This window comes from Pelobates fuscus, chromosome 1 (genome assembly GCF_036172605.1).
Source record: "Pelobates fuscus isolate aPelFus1 chromosome 1, aPelFus1.pri, whole genome shotgun sequence".
Classification (NCBI taxonomy): domain Eukaryota; kingdom Metazoa; phylum Chordata; class Amphibia; order Anura; family Pelobatidae; genus Pelobates; species Pelobates fuscus.
The window spans coordinates 354989566-355009110 of NC_086317.1; the positions used below are offsets into that span (position 1 = coordinate 354989566).

General features: G+C 35.4%; 1 protein-coding gene across 7 annotated transcripts in view; it reads right to left on the minus strand.

The window, feature by feature from the left end:
- The window catches only part of LMO7 (LIM domain 7), a 141772-nt gene that overhangs the window by 42783 nt on the left and 79444 nt on the right, over positions 1 to 19545 (minus strand). For all 7 annotated transcript variants that reach the window (XM_063425890.1, XM_063425884.1, XM_063425895.1 and 4 more), the window contains 2 exons: positions 1067 to 1097; positions 810 to 923 (listed from right to left, as the gene is read on the minus strand). In XM_063425890.1, the coding sequence (XP_063281960.1) occupies positions 810 to 923; positions 1067 to 1097 (145 nt within the window). The remainder of the gene's footprint in view (positions 1 to 809; positions 924 to 1066; positions 1098 to 19545) is intronic.

Below are 19545 nucleotides of genomic sequence, written 5' to 3' on the forward strand. Positions count from 1 at the left end.
AAATGTGATGTGTCACCGACAGTAATAACACAGATAAGGATATTTCTATTATACGCAAAGATTGGACTTTGACACTTGTATAATTTGCTGGCGGCTACAGCCTCACCCTTCCTACCTAGCAGTAGAGAAAGGGAATTAGTAGCATGTTTAACCCTTTGCCTGCAAACCATGCAGGGAACATTCTTACCAATAAGCGTTCTGCCAATTTCTTTGTCAACGTATTTCTTATTTTATGAAATGAACATGTAAATGTAACACGTTTAACTCAAAGCAACTATTTCCACTTATGGAGAGAGATAGGTGGTGCTTTTCATATCGAGCTTTTCTACAATGCTCCTACAATGCAGGATAAACGGTCACCTTTGAGGTGGCAAGAGTCCTCCCTTTTCTCTAACCCCAGGCGTGAAATGAAGGCAAGTATGTAAAAAAAATAAAGTATCAACATAATGCTTCTCAATAACACGAGAGGTGGCTTTTCTCCCAAAGATCATGTACAGGCAAAGCATCATGGGATAGCAGGAAGTTTACATTGTATGCTAGGTTGTTTCGGGATAGCACTGAATTTAATATACATTACAAATCCAATTTTAATATCACAATCCATGTCTGACTTTTTGTGTTGGTTATGAGATTGTGCAGAAATCCCCAAACTAACCGCTTCATTTTTCGTTAAGGGACATTCTCATAAACAGTCTCAATATGGATTCCCTCTTTTCCATTCTAGGCAGTCGTTTAGAGAGTTTGTATGTAAATTACTACGTAGCATTTGTAGTGTTACGTAGTGTAAATTACTACGTAGCATTTCTTACCTTTGTAAGTGTTTGTCCCAATAAACCTTCAAAAGCTTTTAGGTTAAGGTATACACCATCATAATATGGTAAACTCTGTGCCTTTCTTCCAAGCCAATATATGGTGATCAGAACCTAACAGAACAAATGCAGAAAGAAACATAAAAATGTTGAAGGTAAACTCATATATATTTGCATACAGGCTTACGTTAATACAAAACACAAGCAGACAAACAGACACACACGGTTTGTCAGTTAAAACACACATATATACTCACATTTTTTAATCTCCGGTTGGTCTCTTCTGGCCTATAAATAACGGAGATAAAAAAAACACAATAAACAAACATTTAAACTGCAAGTGGAACAAAAAAGTAACACGTGCAAACATATAAAATTAAATACAGGTAGTTACATTACATGGGACTACTGTGACAGAGAAGCATAACCTGATCCAGACATGTCTCATCAAGTCAGAACTTTCAGTGATTTCACGCAAAAAAAATAATGCATATAACAGCTTTTTCGCACAATATAATCATAAAGATGAATAGATCATTTTTTTGGTTTCTATTAAGAAGCAGCAGCTGTGTCCCTGGATGGGTGGGTATGTCTTTCATGTTCACTGAAAGGAGATGTTTGGTAGAGTAGTAATCAGGGTTTGGGAGTTGTGATTTCCAAAGCATCCAACTGCTACTACCAGATGCCTAAGTAAAAGTATCACAAATTTGTAGACACAATCCTATTACAGGGGAGATCCTCCAAGCAAAAACTATTTAAATAATGATACAAAACGGATGGTAAAGCCAACATTTGGGTGTGCATTTTACAGTGTAACAAACAAGGTTGTTATGGCTTGCACTGGCAAACACAAGAGAACAACAAATCATAGAACGTATTAAAAATGCTCATATGTCGATTATAGCAAAGCAGTTGGTGGGTATTATAATTATTTAGAAGGCATCAATTATTCCGTAGCACGGCTGTAAAATAACTAGTAACATCTTCATCAGACAAAAAAAGAGTTCCAAACTACAGAGCATACATGATATTGAAGTACATATGGGACCTAAACATAGCATTTGTCAACGCTACTAACCTTTATGTGACGTGACCAACACAAATTATAGACACACACACAATCTCACTTTGGTGTTTTTGTCCTGGGTTGCAGTTGTTTATATGCTCTGCAGTATTAGTTTACAAGATAAAGATTCATGAAACATCACCAGAGCTTTCACCCAACGTCCAATAAAACTAGAGATTGAGTCAGGGCAGGCTGTACAACTTTTTGCCTTCTATGGTTACTGGAAATAATATACCAGAATTAGTTGAATTTTGGGCGTTGCATTAAAGCAACAGATGCAGGGAAAAAAACTGACAAACCAACCATTTGCCATACCTCCCAAAACAATGTACAAAACAACAAAACAGTGACACTTCCAATTTCCAATATAAATATGATGCATTAATAAATACTTTATTTAAGCAGATCAAATCTAAATACGTTTAATAAAAAAATAAAAAAAAAACAAGCTAACTCTTCTATTATTCAGCTACAATGACAGTGACACATTAACCCCTTAAGGACACATGACGTGTGTGACACGTCATTATTCCATTTTATTCCAGAAGTTTGGTCCTTAAGGGGTTAATGGCAAAAATCAGAATGATAATTTGTGACTGAAGTTACACGTACTGCATACAGGAACAGGACAGTTTGTTTGGTTTCCCTAGAGCACTGCATTCTATGCATGTATCTGAAATCAAATGAAACACATACAATGCACAATAAACATTTATTTTGCAGTCAGTAGCAGCATTGTGTAAAACCACATGTACAGCTCCTGGACCTCTTGCTGGGGGATTGGAATGTGTTCGAGTTTGTTACCCATTTAGTTGCCAAGTGACACATTCCAATACTTGTCCGTGAAAACAGTTGCCATAAAACTGCTACTTGTCTACCAGTATAATCTAAAACCAACCAATGCAAATATTCACAAAAACAGGGATTTCGAAAAAATAATGCTGCCTTGAAATCATCAGATCTACACTAACCTGAAAGTTATTAGGTAGCTATGGCTATATTTTGCCACTCGAAGAAACTCAAACTATTCCCAATATTTACTAAAATAGTACTGGTTTGACAACTAGAGGTCCATGTTTTATCATATTGCTATTTGGTTAGAAGAGCATATACTTTTCTGATTGGACCCTTTAGTACTCAATTCTTAATGCAGCGTTATGACTTTCGTTCACTGCACAACCATTTATGACCGCACTATGTAATATTTTATTAGAGCTACACTGGTTAATTCCTGAATCCAAAATGTGCTTTTCACCTCTCACCAACTACAACTGACACACTACTGGGCATTACGCCCAGTCCAGCTGCCTTCACCACAGAAATCTTGGTTCACGTACAACAATTTACTTTTTTTACGCAAACACTACAAAAAAGAAGCAAGTCAAACTACATTTCAGAAGAATTGTCCTGAAACCATTAAATCTTCTACAAGCCTAAAAATCCCTTCGAGAAGGGGAGAGGGGCAGATTATGTTTGTCTGGTATTTACTGTATGTTTAAATGTATAATATGGTACAACATATTCTTAAATTAGGTAACTATCAACATGTATGTGTATTATAAATACAAACAAATTTACATACATTACACACAAATTTAGGTTTGCTAGTACTCTAGTGAATACTTCTAAAATAAAGAAATCATTGTTCACTGGACAACAATTTGAGGACGTCTTACTTTAATACAAATAAAATGAATAGAGTATGAAGAGTATATGCAAATTAGGTTAATATAGTGTAAAGATACTTTGTTTCCCCTTCTTTATCTGTTAAACCAATGCCTATTAACAAAAATTAATTCCTCTAATTTATATTATGTTCTAAACCACGGTATCAAAAAGATTGAGAAATCTCTGGTCTAAGTTATAGGTTTGATTTATATTTATCTATAAAGCTACATTTGTAAGGAATTTTAACTGTAAGTCTCTGTACTGAAAGTTATAATTGTTACTAAAAAAAAAAAAAAAAATCAGCTTAATTCAGAATGAAAACTAATGAAAAACACATACAATGCTAAGGTTGTTCCCCTTTAAAAGAGAAAACTACTAAGCAAGCCGGTAAAGTTATAAGTACACATTAATATTAAGCCTAATACATCTTAGAGCCTGGAGTCCAATAGTTCGAAAAAATTATCTTTTGAATGGACAAGACAATTTGCTGAGTCCGCGACACAACTACAATAAGAACACGGCAGTAAAGGTAAAAGGGGGACAGCCCAGAGTTCCAAAATAGAATATAAAATGTGAAAAGTTAGACATTGAACTGAATTTACTTTGACCATGTTCCAAATATATATTTTCCCCTTTCTAAAAATACCTGTTCTTTAAAACATTTGTGGCTTAGCATTGTGTTTAGCCAGAATTACATGACACAACATGAATATCAGTCATGAAAACATTAAGTACAATTCCTTTCAAGTTTGAAATCTAAAATAAATATTAAATCAAAACATGCAACTAGACTGTAAAAATACACACTCCAGACAGAGGTGGTCTCCAAAACAGCATCAGTTAACACATACATACTGCATGGAAGAATGTTGGCCTGAGCTGAAGCCAGTAATCACACATAAATTAATCTACATTGAGCTACTAACCAAACCAGACATATACAGGAAACCAACGAACACTCTTGGCTTGATTGAGAAAACACTGCACAATATGTAATAATGAGACGATGTATAAATTACACATAAAGCGTTAATAATTGTCACTTTGTGTCTCCATCCGATCCATTCATATTTGTCAGAGCCTGCTTCACACAATAAGTAAATTAATAACTGACTGGTAACAAGTTATTGTAACTCTCACAAAATATAAACATATCCGATGTCCTCCAAAAATGTGCCCAATATAATACCCAGAATCCCTTGTAAAATACACTGCTTACCAAAGATGTCAATTTAAGCAACACTATTTCTTAAGAACCAGGTTCAGCAATCGCCCAATCTCTGCAGAGTGTGTGTGTCAAATCTAGGACCCTTGTTATGTGTCAGATATACCAACTACATGCACCCTAAACTATTAAAAAAAAACAAAAAAAAACTGTAAGACTTCAAAAAAAAACTCATAATATTTATAAAATAAGTAATTCTGATTGAGGGATCCCTGGGAATTGGTGACAAAATATAGAACATGTACACAATGTTAATTACTGAAATTTAGTCAAAAACATACATTTAACAATCACAGATACTTTTTTTTACATGCCAAGTACAATGATTTGGAATCACAAGGGCATTTTTATATATTTTATCTGGGAACTAACCCTAAATGAAAAACTTAAATAATGTGTTGTAATGTACATACATACAATATTCCTTGTATTAGGAAAAAAGAAAAAATGCTTCACTTTTGTGACTACCACCTTATACTTAATTTTAATAAGCCAGCGGAGAAGTATTATAGTAATATTTTTTGGAGTTCCATCCAAACAAAATTGTTTTCATGTTTCCTGTTCTTCATAACTTGTGAGGAAGAAGCTTAGCCCCACAGCAGGCTCCCCAAATCATGCATTGTCAAGAGGCTTTGGTCTAACATTGTTCAGTAGGTAAATTCATAGTAAAACGAAAACTTAGTTTTTACTCTGTTTCTGAATGTTATTGCTACCATGTGGGATTTTTTTTTTACAGATAGGACCTTGCAAAACTACGGGAGTAAGTTTATTTTGTGTAGAATAATGTCATTATTTTGGTTACGTACCTCTAACCCTTGGTATGTAAGATACATTGGTTAATTCTCACTCAAGTCACTTCCACCCAGACACAGGACATTTATAGCAAAGAAAAAAAAATAGCATGCATTTTAAAAATGAGTAAAAAATAAATTTGGATTCAGTCATTTCTAAATTAGGATTGCCCAACTTGCATACTACTGATGTTTGTACACTAAAGGGACACTAAAGGCACCAAGGCCACTTCATCTCATTGAAGTAGACTGAGTGCAGTGTCCATATCCTCCGTAGCCTTGCATGATCACGCATTGCAGTTTCAGAGATACTGCAAGGTTTACATTGCAGAGTTAAGACTGCCTCTTAGAGTTTGAGACCATGAAAAGATTCTGGATGTCCTCATGCTTTGCATGCTTTGTCCAGCATCCTCAAAATCCACATAGGGAAGCATTGTTTCAATGCTTTCCTATGGTGAAGGCCTAATGAGCAGGTGGCTCTTTTTTTTTTTTTTTTTTTTTTTTTTTTTTTAACATCTGCATATGGGCTAATTTTTTGCTGAGAACAATCCTCTCTTATCCATCTTGTTGGCCACTTGAAGAAATAAACCAATGCTCACTTTAACAACCTTAAAAAGACACTTGGAGACGCACCTCTGCAGCTCAAATACAGGCAATCCATATGCTTGCCTTAAACATACTTCACCAGGTCTGTCATGTTTGACATAAAGCTTAATAGTATATTCTATTCTGACACTCTGCTGAACAGGTTCGTTTTGGTTGGTTTGTTTATTTGCAAAGGAAGGTAAAGTGAAACTAAAATCGAGATATTTTCAGAAGCGCTGTTGGTCTTTGTGATGACAAGGGCATATCAGTAAACTTATCAGATTTTATCTAAAAACACAAGCATTAAACCAGTTATTCTATTTACATTTGTATAACTCTAGCAAGTTATCAACACATCTGGTTACCTATTGACCTGGCATTTTGCTTAAAAAAAAAAAAAAAACACACAACAAAAAACACACAAAAAACATTTAAAAACAAAAAAAAGCATTTAAATATATTACAAAATATTTAAGAAAAAAATGCAAACTAGAAAAAAATGTTTTAGATTCTTCCAATTTTGGAGTTGCTTTATTGGCCTGATTCTATTCAAACAGAAAAGTGCAAAATGAAAGTCTGATATTGAATGTAAAGAAAAGTATTTAGTATTATAGCCCGCTGAAAAAAGTGAAAGAAAGGAAAACAAATATATATAAGCAGCTGTAATACAGTGTAAGAGATAGGAAGGCTCAGAAAGGGAAATTATAAGGTTAGACAGGACATGAAAAAGCGTATGATTATATTTTATTTTATAGGTGTTCTCACAAGTCACAAAGATGAGTGAACTTACACGGGTAGGATGCTCAGAATACTAATAAAAAGGTTAATCAGATCAATAGTACTTCATAAAATTAGTGGTGAATGTGTATAAGAGTAGCTGGGTTATTCTAGAATAGCATTGAATAGGAAAAAAACAGGAAAAGCAAAAGAAAACAAAAACAAAAAAAGATGGTGTTTGTTAACATTTTTGCACTCAAGGTATAGGATATGCCATTGTATTTGAGTCATCAAACTGTAATGGAGTCATCAAACATTGAGTCATGGCAAAACGTACATTTTAATAGCCATTTGAGTGGCATAATAAAAATGTACTGAAATGTAAATAATGATTTGGATTAATGTACAGTTAATGCACAGCTCACTTACTAGCTTTCTGTTGAGCTTGATTTGCTTGACCAAGTGTGTCTGCAGCACATGTCTATTCTCAAAGAAACTCACAATACATTTGCTAGCACATACGTATATGCACCTAAGAAGTAACACTTGGTGACTATAGTTCAGTGTATTAATGACAATGTACTCTGGGTAAAAATGTAGCTAATGCACAGACAATATATTATATACGGTATTTAAAAAAAAATTGTCTGTGCATTAGCTCAATTTTTAAGTTGCACTAGGTTGCTAGAGTAGGACCTGCTAAGAATGGGGTACATCGACGTTGTGGCAGGCTTATGCCATGTATGATCGTATACTGTACCTGAACCCTCCCCACCCCCCATTATTTTTTGCATAGGTGAGGTGTTTTTTTAAATAAAACTACTACATTGCTGTTTAGTGGATGAGAGCGTGCTGGATTTAGTTTGAATATATATATATATATATATATATATCTATCTCAATGGAAATCTGTTATATCTTTCAAACTACATTTACTGGCAGTTTCACCACAACAGAGGGCATCACATACAAATTGACCTAAAGGCCCATTGGCTTTGTGGGCGAGATGCTCATTTGAAAACAACATGATTTGTTTGGCAAGAAAAAAATTGATTTCTTCCTGCCCTAGGTCTTCCACACATTCCCCCCAATAATTAAATAAATAGACAGTGCTTTGATAATTTTGCATTCCATCCCATACTTTTTATTAACACAACCATGCAGTAAAGAATTGTAGTTCTGTATGGATCCACCTGCGAGAACTTGTTTTAACAAAACATGGTTTACTTGAGTCTCCTCAATATCACTAGTCTCTCTTCCCATATAATGTCAAACATGTTTATATCAATTAAATGTATAACAACGGGTTTATGGTGAAATGACTAAGTAATCTCACAATTCTCATTATCTCAGGTGTTGGCTAGGGTGTGACAAAACAATTTCAAGACTGGTTTCTCACTGGAGCAACAAATTCAATTAAATCTTTTCACCAACTTCATGTAACTTAGGACTCCATTTGAACAACAACAAACAACCTTCCAAACTGCATGTGATACTTTCCTCTAAAAAACAGCCAACAAGAAATGTAAACAGAAGTCACAGATAAAAAATAAACCGGAATTTCAGGAGGAGTAAGAAGGAGTAAATAGTATCCTATGGAGTAGGAGCCGCAAGTGGGTTTTAAATAGATCATAATACCTCACAAAGAAAGAGACCACCCTCGGGGTGGGGTATATAAAACAACTTTTAATAAATGTTAGACAATAACTAAAACCAAACACCCAAAACTATGTGTACTATATACAACAAAACTATGTGCAATATTTACAATAAAAAAAAAAAAAAACTAAGCACTGTTTAGAAGACAATTCCCTTCACCCCATATCTTCCTACGTCTTGTGTTTTGTTTTTATTGTATATACTGCATATAGTTTTGGGTGTTAACTTTTAATAAATGTTATACAATAGCTAAAACCTAAGTTTTATATACCCCACCAACGGGTGGTCTCTTTCTTTGTGAGGTATTATGATCTATTTAAAGCCCACTAAGGGCTCCACTCCATAGGATACTATCTACTTCTTCCTACTCCTCCTGAAAATCCTTTTTATTTTTTGTACATTGTAAGTGAATTTATTCACTAGGGGCAACCCCCCATTCAGAAAAAAAGATTACGTCTATTATTTTCCGAGTGACAAAAGTCATAGATGGCTAATGTATTCATAAGGATAAAAGTGCATGTCAGAGGCAGTTTGTGCTGGTAAACCCTCACAAAAATGTATATATTTTTTTTTAATTTTCCCGAAAACAAAAGCAGAAGCACTGCCAAACTATGGTATTCTGGGGAGAAAATGGAGATAAAAATGTATTTACACAAATATGACAATCTAAATCCTATATGACCAAACACATTGACCAATAGGCCTAAAAGTGCGTATTTTACCCTATCAACCAATAACAATTCATGAAATTTTGGTGGGTAAACTTGCCCCTGTAAAAGTCTTTGTAAGACATTACCTGAAGGTTTCACAGAACAACCACCATTGTTAATGCAACCTCACACACATTGTGAATTGTTAGATTCAGGACAGGTTTTGTACATTTTTTAAACACTCGTCAAGCAAAACTAATTTGATGATTCATAAAAGGCAGCTTAATAATAGAAGCTTACTAACCATATAAAAAAATATATAAAAAAACATACATGATGCTGTATAACAGAACAGCAATGAATCATTTGTACCTTTATTTTCTTTAGGTCATGGTGTGCACATAGATAAGCATCACATACTCGCCATGTAGAGTGTTGCAATAGTTTATGGCTGTGCAACATTTAGTAACACCTGCAGTTACCGAACAGAACAAGAAGTGTCACTTTAAGGAGAAAAAGTGACAATAGTGCTTAGAGCGTTCAATTACAGCTATGCAGAACATTCAAAAATGTGTTAGAACTAATGCCAATGCTTTAATGTAAGAATACAATACGATAGATAGATAGATAGATAGATAGATAGATAGATAGATATCCATTTATCTGTATACAAATATGTCTATGCATGCTATTGTTTTTTTAGACTACCCATGACTACCCTTTTCTTTGTTTTTTCTTAAAGATAATGTTTGTCTCCTTTGGCTAAATAGTTACTGTTATAGAAGCCATTTTAGTACTTAAAGATGCCAAAACTTGATGGGGAGTGACACTACTGCTCGAAATGTAAACATAATAATGAAATCTTCAAACAGTGTTGTAGAACATGGGTTAAACCAGCATGTATTACTAAAGAAAGAACTATTCAACTAGTAATAGAAATTTTCATTTTTTACGACTTCAATCAATAGGTCTAAACCTGTGCTTCTTATCCCTCATCACTATGACCAAAATTTTAATCCTCATGGGGTATAATGGGCACATCACATTTGGTAAACTCCAAGCAACTGCTCACAATAAACGTATTACATATTTGACATCAATTCCCTGTCAATAAAAATGTAAAGGGATAGATTCTTAACAGTTGTCATATATGTATGCTCCATAAATAATTTTAAAAAAAAAATTAAAAAAGGGACACTGTAGACACTATAAACATTTAATCTCTTTGAATAAGCTATTTCCCAACACAGTCCCTCTATTCAATGTTAAACCATTTATGAGCAGTTTAACAGTGAATGAGGGTACCTGGCCACTCACAACCCAGCACCACTGGAGGAATGACAAAGACAAAAAAAGACTTCCTTAGCCTCCAAAAGCAAATCCCCAATGCTTGCATGTATATTTAAAGAAGCAGTTTAGGCACCATAAATGGTATGACCGATAAGCCAAGAGTGGTCATCTGACGCTCTCAGCCAATCACTGCCGTTCACTAATATCTATTAGCCCAAGCAGCAAGGGGGATAGACTGCCCGCGACATATTCAGCATTAAAAACACATTGGAATGAAAAATTATAAAATCTGAATTAATGGTAATTCAAGTCACGTTTTACACCTTTCTGAAAAAAAGTTAATTAAATGGATAATTCAACATGGTACAAGTTGTGGTGCATTGCATAATATATATATATATATATATATATATATATATATATATATATATATATACACACACACACACGCTTAGTCTTCTCTGTGTAATACTAATCAATAGCAAAACAATGCATGACAAGGTGTTGAGCTAGGTTGAAAATGTTTCCTCAATGTGTGAGTACAATTAATAGATTCACAAGAACATGTCATCATGTTACAGTAAATTACCCAAAGGCCAAGTCTGGATTTAGTGTAATTCTCCAGCGTTTTGTTTCCTGTTGTGTAGAAATACGTATGTTTTGAAGTAGTTTACACATTTTTTGCTTTAAGCTAAATCAGATCCATCAAGTGATGATGGAATGAGCAAATCCAGAAGCATATCGTTTGTCGTAAGCTTTAATCCAGTGTGCGCGATTTCAACATGCTCAACTTTCACATCTCAAGCTACTTTTAGTTTATACATTCCCACAACATTCTAAAGCATTCTGCAGGTGTCACTTTACACTTCACTGCAAGCTACCATCAGTGCTCAGTTTCAGAAGGGCCCAGAGTTCTCACCGCTATACACAAGACTCACTGTCTGAGAGTTCTGTTCCACCTGCAAAAGGCTATAAGGCTATACGGGAACAAAACAAGATCAGGTTGTGCCACAATGTACTACTATAATAGAGCAAGTATTCACAAATATTCTGACACAGTATCCTATCAAACACTCTTGAAAAAAATGGTTTTAAGTATGAGATTTTCTCCATATATGTACACACACATTTTAGTATTGTAGAAAAAGGCAAACAGTGGAAATAGGATACTCAGGTGTCATTTAACGGCTCACAATTCTCATATATTTGAACAATTATTAGGTTTTGATCCTTAAAGGAACACTTCAAGCAGTAAAATGATGCAAGGAGTTCCTTGCTGCCCCCATTCAATGTAAGTATTTGAATAGTTTTAAAATAGTTTGAGTTCTTACGTGGGGTCCAATATTGTCAATTCCTGCCTCCACTATAGCCTATAGTGGAGCCTTCATCGGAGCTAAGCCAGGCAAGGCAGTGTTTAGATAATTAACTGAAAATGATCAACTGATGCTCTTAGTCAATAAACAGACCTTGCACTGAAGGGCGAGGTTGGCTCTGGAGACTGCAGAGATTTAGGGAGCATTACTAGGTGTATCCTACGCAGTGTCAAAGCTATGTAGAGAGGGACTGGTGCAAAAAGATTTTTTGGGCCCCCCCTCTAGTGCAAGAGTGGACAAAAGGTGCCCATCTGTTGTACAATTCCAATGATGCTCTGGCAGCTGGGGATCTACCATTTGACAACTCTTGCAGGATTGTATTTGTGAGCAGTGTTTGTGCGTTGAATGTAAGCATGTTTTTGCATGAAGTATGTGTATGTACTGTTGCCATTGGAATGCAGTGGTGTACTTGTGTTTTAGGGTTTGTGTTTCAATGCAGAGGTGTGTTTCTATGTAGAGCTGTCTTTTAAATACAGGTGTGCTTTTGTGTGTAGTTTTTGGTGTTTGATTGCAGGTGTTTAATACAGGGGTGTGTTTGTATGTAATTTGTTTGTGTTGATTGCAGGGGTTTGTTTGGATGTAACATTGGCTGTTAAATGTGGTTGTACGTGTGTGTACTATTGGTGTTTGAATCAAGTGGTGTATTTGTATATAATTTTGGAGTTTAAATGCAGGTTTGTGTTTGTATGTAATATTTGTGTTTGTATGTAATATTTGTGTTTGCTTGTGGTGTTGGTGTTTGATTACTTGGATGTATGTACATACAAACATACACTGCCACATACAAATACAAGTCGTAAGTTTTATATTTGCAGCCACCCACCTTTTTGTGCAGGAGGGTGGCTTGTTTGGGGACCTGCTTCTAGCCGGATGAGTGCAGGATCTGCAGCACCTCTCTCTTGTTCCTATCTACCCATTTTGCCTCTGTTGCCTGCACGGCGCTCTCTGTGTGAAGCTGGGAGGACGTGACAGGCTGTCATGTCCTCCCATCCAGCCAATACTACAGATGCTTGTCAGAAATACCAAACGGGTGACCCCAAGTGCATGAGGCAGCTGATGGGCCCCCAAAGCGGGCGGGCCACAGTGCAGCTGCATCAGTGGTAGTTCCGCCACTGATCCCAGGTAAGAAACCAAAACACTTTGAATGAAATGAACACTCCATGCACCATAACCACTATAGTGCCCCCTTCAAAATTGAAGTCAAACTACATAACTGTATTTGAATTGTTCATTCTAGTTGTTTGTTTGCATTTGGTAAATGTAACAAAAACTGCTTTTATGTGTCCCTTCGACAGTGAAGCCAGTTATGAAGCTGAAATCAGCAAGGGTGGAGGAAATCCTAAAAATAGTCTAGGAGTTGGCGGACAAAACACAATGCTCTTCAGACAGTCCCTATATCTAAAGAGCGTGACAGGCTTCAACTTAAAAAGAAAATATATAAAAAGAGAATGTTCAATTGTATGTATCTAAAAGTTATTAAGCTTCATAACTGCACAATATAATATGTTATTCTTTTCAGTCAAACATGCAGTTAACTCTAGTTTTAAATATTTGCATAATATGATTTTTTGTTTCGCTTTTATATGATTTGTTGAGTAGCCAATATCAGAAGACCCCATATTTAAAGTATATCTAATTTTCCTTCCTAATTGTTCTGCCATCAATTTTCCATAATATACATGGATACATGGCAGGAAAAGCAAATCCCCAATGCTTGCATGTATATTTAAAGAAGCAGTTTAGGCACCATAAACACTACATGCACCAACTTGCCAGAATTTCTAAGCCAGACGTTTTATTTTCACATTAGCAATATTGACATTAAAATAACAATGAAGCGGATATTGTTAATGCAAAAGTGGAACTTTTCCCTTAGCAATTTCAAACAAAGCTGCAAAACGAACAGAAGGTTAAATGTATAATAAAATGGTATAAAACATAATATCTCATAAGCATCTATTGGTCTAGTGATACATTATTACTATACACATACCTCATTATGACATGTCATTGGCATTCCAGTTATTGGTAGCATGTTACATCTTTAATACTACGGCCACTAGCAATTATTAGTTTACACATCTTTGCAGTCAACTGAATTACATATACGTTTTACCTATACAGTTGCAAGAAAAATATATATATATTTAAAAAAAAAGCGATGCCTCTTTACAGTGATCCCCTGACATCTCGGTCTCAGAATCAAAATGGATTTTAGGAGAAACGGAAATGGAGAAGGAAAGCAATGCCAAAATCTCATAAGTGATGGACGGCACCATCTGAGTTGGAGTGCTTTCTAAATCTAACTAGGGGCTGGCATATTTTTATCCCAGACTCAATCGGAATTTCTATAAAGTTTCACAGAGCACAACTTCATAGGCAGGAATGTCTAACTTCCTAAAACAAGCATGTCCAAAGTTACTAATATTATTTAGCCATCATGTTTTTCCTTTTTTTATTAATAAATCAGAAATAAGATATGGGCATATTTTAATAATTTTACTAAATGCATTGTTTGTTTTTAACTTAAGTTTTCCAAAACTATTACACAAATAACACAAACTAGAAATACCAAAGAGTAAAGCAAAGAAAAAAAAAAAAAAGTGGTGAAAAAGTTTATATTTCAGTACTATGCTTCGGCAACTGGCAAACTACTTAATAGTTTAGGAATAATATGATAGACAAGCAAAACAGCTCATTTAGGTTAATTTGGAAATCAGATCACAGAAACAAAACACAAATATTTAATTAAGTTTGTTACTAAATACTGTCCTGCCTCCACAAGGCTCTTGACAACTGAACATATGCTGCAATGTAAGAAGGAATTTAAATTGTGATGACAAAACAAAACCTATCAAATGAAACCTAAACATTGTTATATGTAATGTGGACCTGTTACGCCCAACTTTAATTGGATCCCAACATATATATCTATACAATTAAACAAACACATTGTATTTGCTACAATCTTTAGGATGCTTAACCTAGCTTATGGAATTCAAAATAATTGGCCCCTTTTGAAAGTCTTCATAATAAATTGCAAGACCAATAAAACCATTTCTATTGAAGCGGTACATGGCTGTATGCATTTTCAACAGTTGCAATGAGCATCTATTATAGCACTATATTTATAAAGTAAATAAATGTACATAGTCTCAAGTGTGTCACCTTTTATAAATGTGTACCAAAATGTCGGATTCCTTTTTCCATCGGTTTTGGAAAATCTAGAATACAGCACTATTGTAAGTTTTACTATGTTTTGGATCTACCTTCTAAACGGTGTCTTAAAAGCTAAACTGAGGAGACATGTTTGTTAGCATTTTAATGAGTCTCTCCTGGACCATCTGGGGGACCCATAACAGTTGTATATCCACTTTCAGCCTATTCGGTATCTTTATAAGTGGGCCATTTCAATTTGACCTTGTTTGGACAGGCAGAGGACGCAGGTTAGTTAGAAATGAAACTGATCATTTGAAATTAAGATCTGAAACAGAAATGTGCCTGTCTACAGAAAGCCATTATATAATCTAATTTCCACACAAGTCTGTGAAGAAGGAAAAAAAAATGTTCCATGCATTTCTTGCAACTTATTTATGAGCTTTAGGCCTTATATACCAGTACAGAGTTGGACAGGATGGCCATTCAAAGAGCCAAGGTTTTAACTCTAGCACATTGCTTGGTCAACACTGCATCCTAGGCTTCAACACATGTTTCTGATTCCCTGTGGTCATGGCTGTAACAGATTTATTGTCATTAAAGAGCATTAATGAAGTGGTCTGGGTTCCATATCCCAGAATGTTTAGCTGTGCAGCTGAAAACATTGCCACTATGTAGGAACAACAATGTCTACATTACAGGTTTAACATGAGTGGCTGTACTCCTGACCACTACTAGAGGTGCTTTCCTCTAAACAGCCAAGTTAAACTCAACTATTCGATCAGATGATCTCATAAAGACGATTTTATTGGTGCAGCCCAGCGTAGCATTTTTGCCACACATGTGCACTAATCTCCCAATGTTTCAGTATAGAGAAACATTTAATTATCGGACTCTGAGATCATCTACACTGATGGTCTCAGCCAAAGAGTTGGAGCACTGTCGTAGAGAATGCTCTCCTTTTAAACAAGCACACAATGAAAACGTTTGTTTAAAACCAGTTTTGCTCAATTCATGTGATTTGTAGCAATATGTATATATGTGTGTTTGTATGTCTATATGTACTGTATTTACATACACACTGTGTATGTGCACATGCATGTATTATATTAAAGTGTATATAAAATAAATGAATATTAAACAGCATTCAATTCCATCTGTACATTGTGCTGGCAGAAATGCTAGTAAATGTATAGCTTTTAATGTGAAGCTCTTTAATAATATGGTCCCTCCCCTACCTGTCAAGGAAATCCTCAACATTAGACATGTGTGCAAGTGGCAAATAGATTCTAATGCCATATCTGAGCGACAGACTGTCCTCTTGATCCTTGTCACTGTTGCACTGATGACCAGCCAAAGACTTAGACTTAGTCAAACTCAGCCAGCCCCGCACAATCACTCAGCCACCACACACATCCCACTCAGGTGTGTTGCTTAGGGGGAGCAAGGATTCATGCACCGGAGTCCTGTGATTCCTAGTTATACCCCTGGTTGGGATACAAATCGCATTTGGAATACATGTTTACATTCCTAATGCGATAATCCCTTTAATATTAAAGGTACACTCTGGACACCAACACAACTGTAGTTATTTGATAGATTTTGGCTTCACTAATTTGCTTGCTCAAATCTCAGTAGTTTTTGCAAAACAAATACATGTTTGCAAGAAAGCTGCACCATAGATCTGTATCCTTAGCCATGTCCCCATTTTAAAAACATATCCTTATCAGTGTAGCTACACAGCTCTGCTAAAGAAAATACCCAGGCATTCACTTACTATGGAGAACTGTCTGTTCTCCAAATGCATGTAGTTAGGTTGTGGATTAAATGCATAAGCTTAAAGGAACACTACAGCACCATAACCACTACAGCTTTACTTCTAATAAAAAAACTCCTGCTTAAGAACTTCCAGGTCTGGGGACCCATTGGACCTCAGTTAGGAAGTCAAACCATTCAAAAACAGTTTGACCACTTAAAATAGGGTGCAGAGGGCATCATGGCACTCTGGTCACAATAACCACTACCTGGAGCTGTAGGTTTGGTGCTCAGAGTGTTCTTTTTACCTCTATTTCTTCAAAACTGTACTTATGTACCTAGTCCAGACAAAGTCAAGATAAGTTCCCACAGTGATTAACAAAACAACAGTAACCCGAGGATTTCCCCACTCACTCTGTTATATTCATTTAACTATCCAAGGGTGTAATGTTTGGCCCATATGGCAGTTTTCCTCTGCTCACTTGGAATTACACAGGAACACTGCTTTATTCAACACACAGCCAAGCTGCACACAGTAACACAGTTTTCATAGATCACTACATGTCTATCTACAGTCTGTATGGGTAAATTATTCTAATGCAGGTCACTTTGATTATAATATGCTTGTAATATACAATGATGCATCCTCGTTAAACGCACAGTCAAGCTGCAGACAGTCAGAGATGGGTAGTAAGCTTACGTAGTGCCTGTCTGGTTTTAATCTCCTTCTAAAGTAGGCTGTTTGTGGCTGAGCAGTGTATGTTATTCAGGATTTATTCCACAAACACACACACACACACACACACACACACCAAAAAGTACATGCACCACGAACATTCTATATCAATAACAATGAAGACATTTAGGCAGTGATGTGCTATAGGTACATGTTAGGCATTGCTATTGGGAAGCCATGTACCAGACAGTTAATCATATACACAGTAACAATAATTAAGGTGGTAATATACAAAGTGATACTATGAGGATCAAGGTGTGCCTACAAAGCCATAAGCTAGTATGACGTGGAAATTCCTACTTGCATAGAAGCAGTATAAAGACATTATAGTGATGACCATATTTGCATGCCACTGACCTTGGACCGGTTAGAATATCTGTCTGCTCAGACAGCCTTCCATTGAATAAACACTTTAATCTACCATTACTCAGTATTACACAACCACATTAGTCACAACTAAGATGGCCAAGCAGGATCTGAGGCCTCTGAAATTAGCCTTCCCAATGTCATATGAACCATTATTACCACACAGTCGGTCAGCTTAGCATTTATAGCTCATGCACTCACCATACTCACTTCCATATAGGCATTAAACTTCCTGGTGTTTAGTTTCTTTAATTTTTGTTAACTTATGGTTTATAAGTAGATATACTCTAAACACTGAAAACCACAATATATGCATAATTTACCTAAGATTCAAACTTCATTTACCTCTTATAGCTGGTAGCCATTATAAGCAAACGACATGGCTATATCCCATAGGCTACACCTGGTCCTGTCAGTCACAACAGCATCTGCTGTAACTGTCAATACGCCCCTGATGATTGATTTGTCCAACTTTTACAGTACTATCACACAGCAAACGTAAACACACACTGCTAAGTATCCTTCCACTGGCATTGAACACTTTTAAGGCATCATTGGCTCAGCCACACAAGGCAACCATTTACCATATCTGTAGCATTGTTCAAACATAATGCTTGATACACAAATTCTGAACGTGTATACATCCGTAATCAAATAGTAAAAAGAATGGTAAACAGTTTAAGGCAAAGCGGTGTCCATGAATAAGGCAGCCAGGTGCATCTATACAATCAATCCAAAAACAATCCAGAAATATATTGCTATTGTGAGTTCAATAATGCTCTGCAGGCAGTAGTTTAAGAGAGTTAAAATATTTAAGAAAAGTACAATATGCAAAATAAAATGCATAATTGTTTATTACAGGAAACTTTTGTTTTTAAACCAAGATTATACACCGTGCATATAATAAGTACAACACATACCATCTGACCTGTCAAAACATGAACTTTCTAAAACAGTCATAATTATACACTAGGATGGAGAAAGCACTCTTAATGTCACGTCTGGATTTAACTGAAATCTCTTGCTTCAGTACTAGATGATGGGAAAGTATTCTGCACAAGGTTCATAAGCAATTTTTTTAGGCTCTGTGCTGCTTATTTTACATGTGTAAAAAAAAAATGCTTTCGGCTTATTCACTGAACAATGGATTGTAATACATTGAAAACCAATAATTAACTCTTTTCATTCAGATTTCTATTCGCCACAATAATAAATTATTACGTTATACCTCTATTCCAAAAAAAAGGCATTAATTTGAGAGACTACTCATTAAATCTATACATGCCATTTGCAACAATGGTGTTACCAACTATACGTTGCTCATAATATGGCTCCGTATTCTGATAACCTTGATATAAATGAAATGAAAATCTCTGCCAGAGCACAGGTAGCACAATTCACAAAATACTGGAAACTCTCGTCAGTCAATTTGTGGACATCAAAGCACTGTTTATTTAACTAATGCTCTTCGTATTGTGCAATAGAAAGCCAAAGCAAGTGTACACACTAAACTGTTTTGTTTTTCTTTTTTAATGAGTGGGTGCATTTTGTCAATTAGGCAACCACACTTGCAAACACACAAAGAAATAGATGTATTAAATCATGTGTGAGCAAATGTAATTACGCACTTATACTTTGCTTTTGGATTTTATTTGATATCCACAGCATATTAACTTTTTAAATTCTGAGACATTTGGCA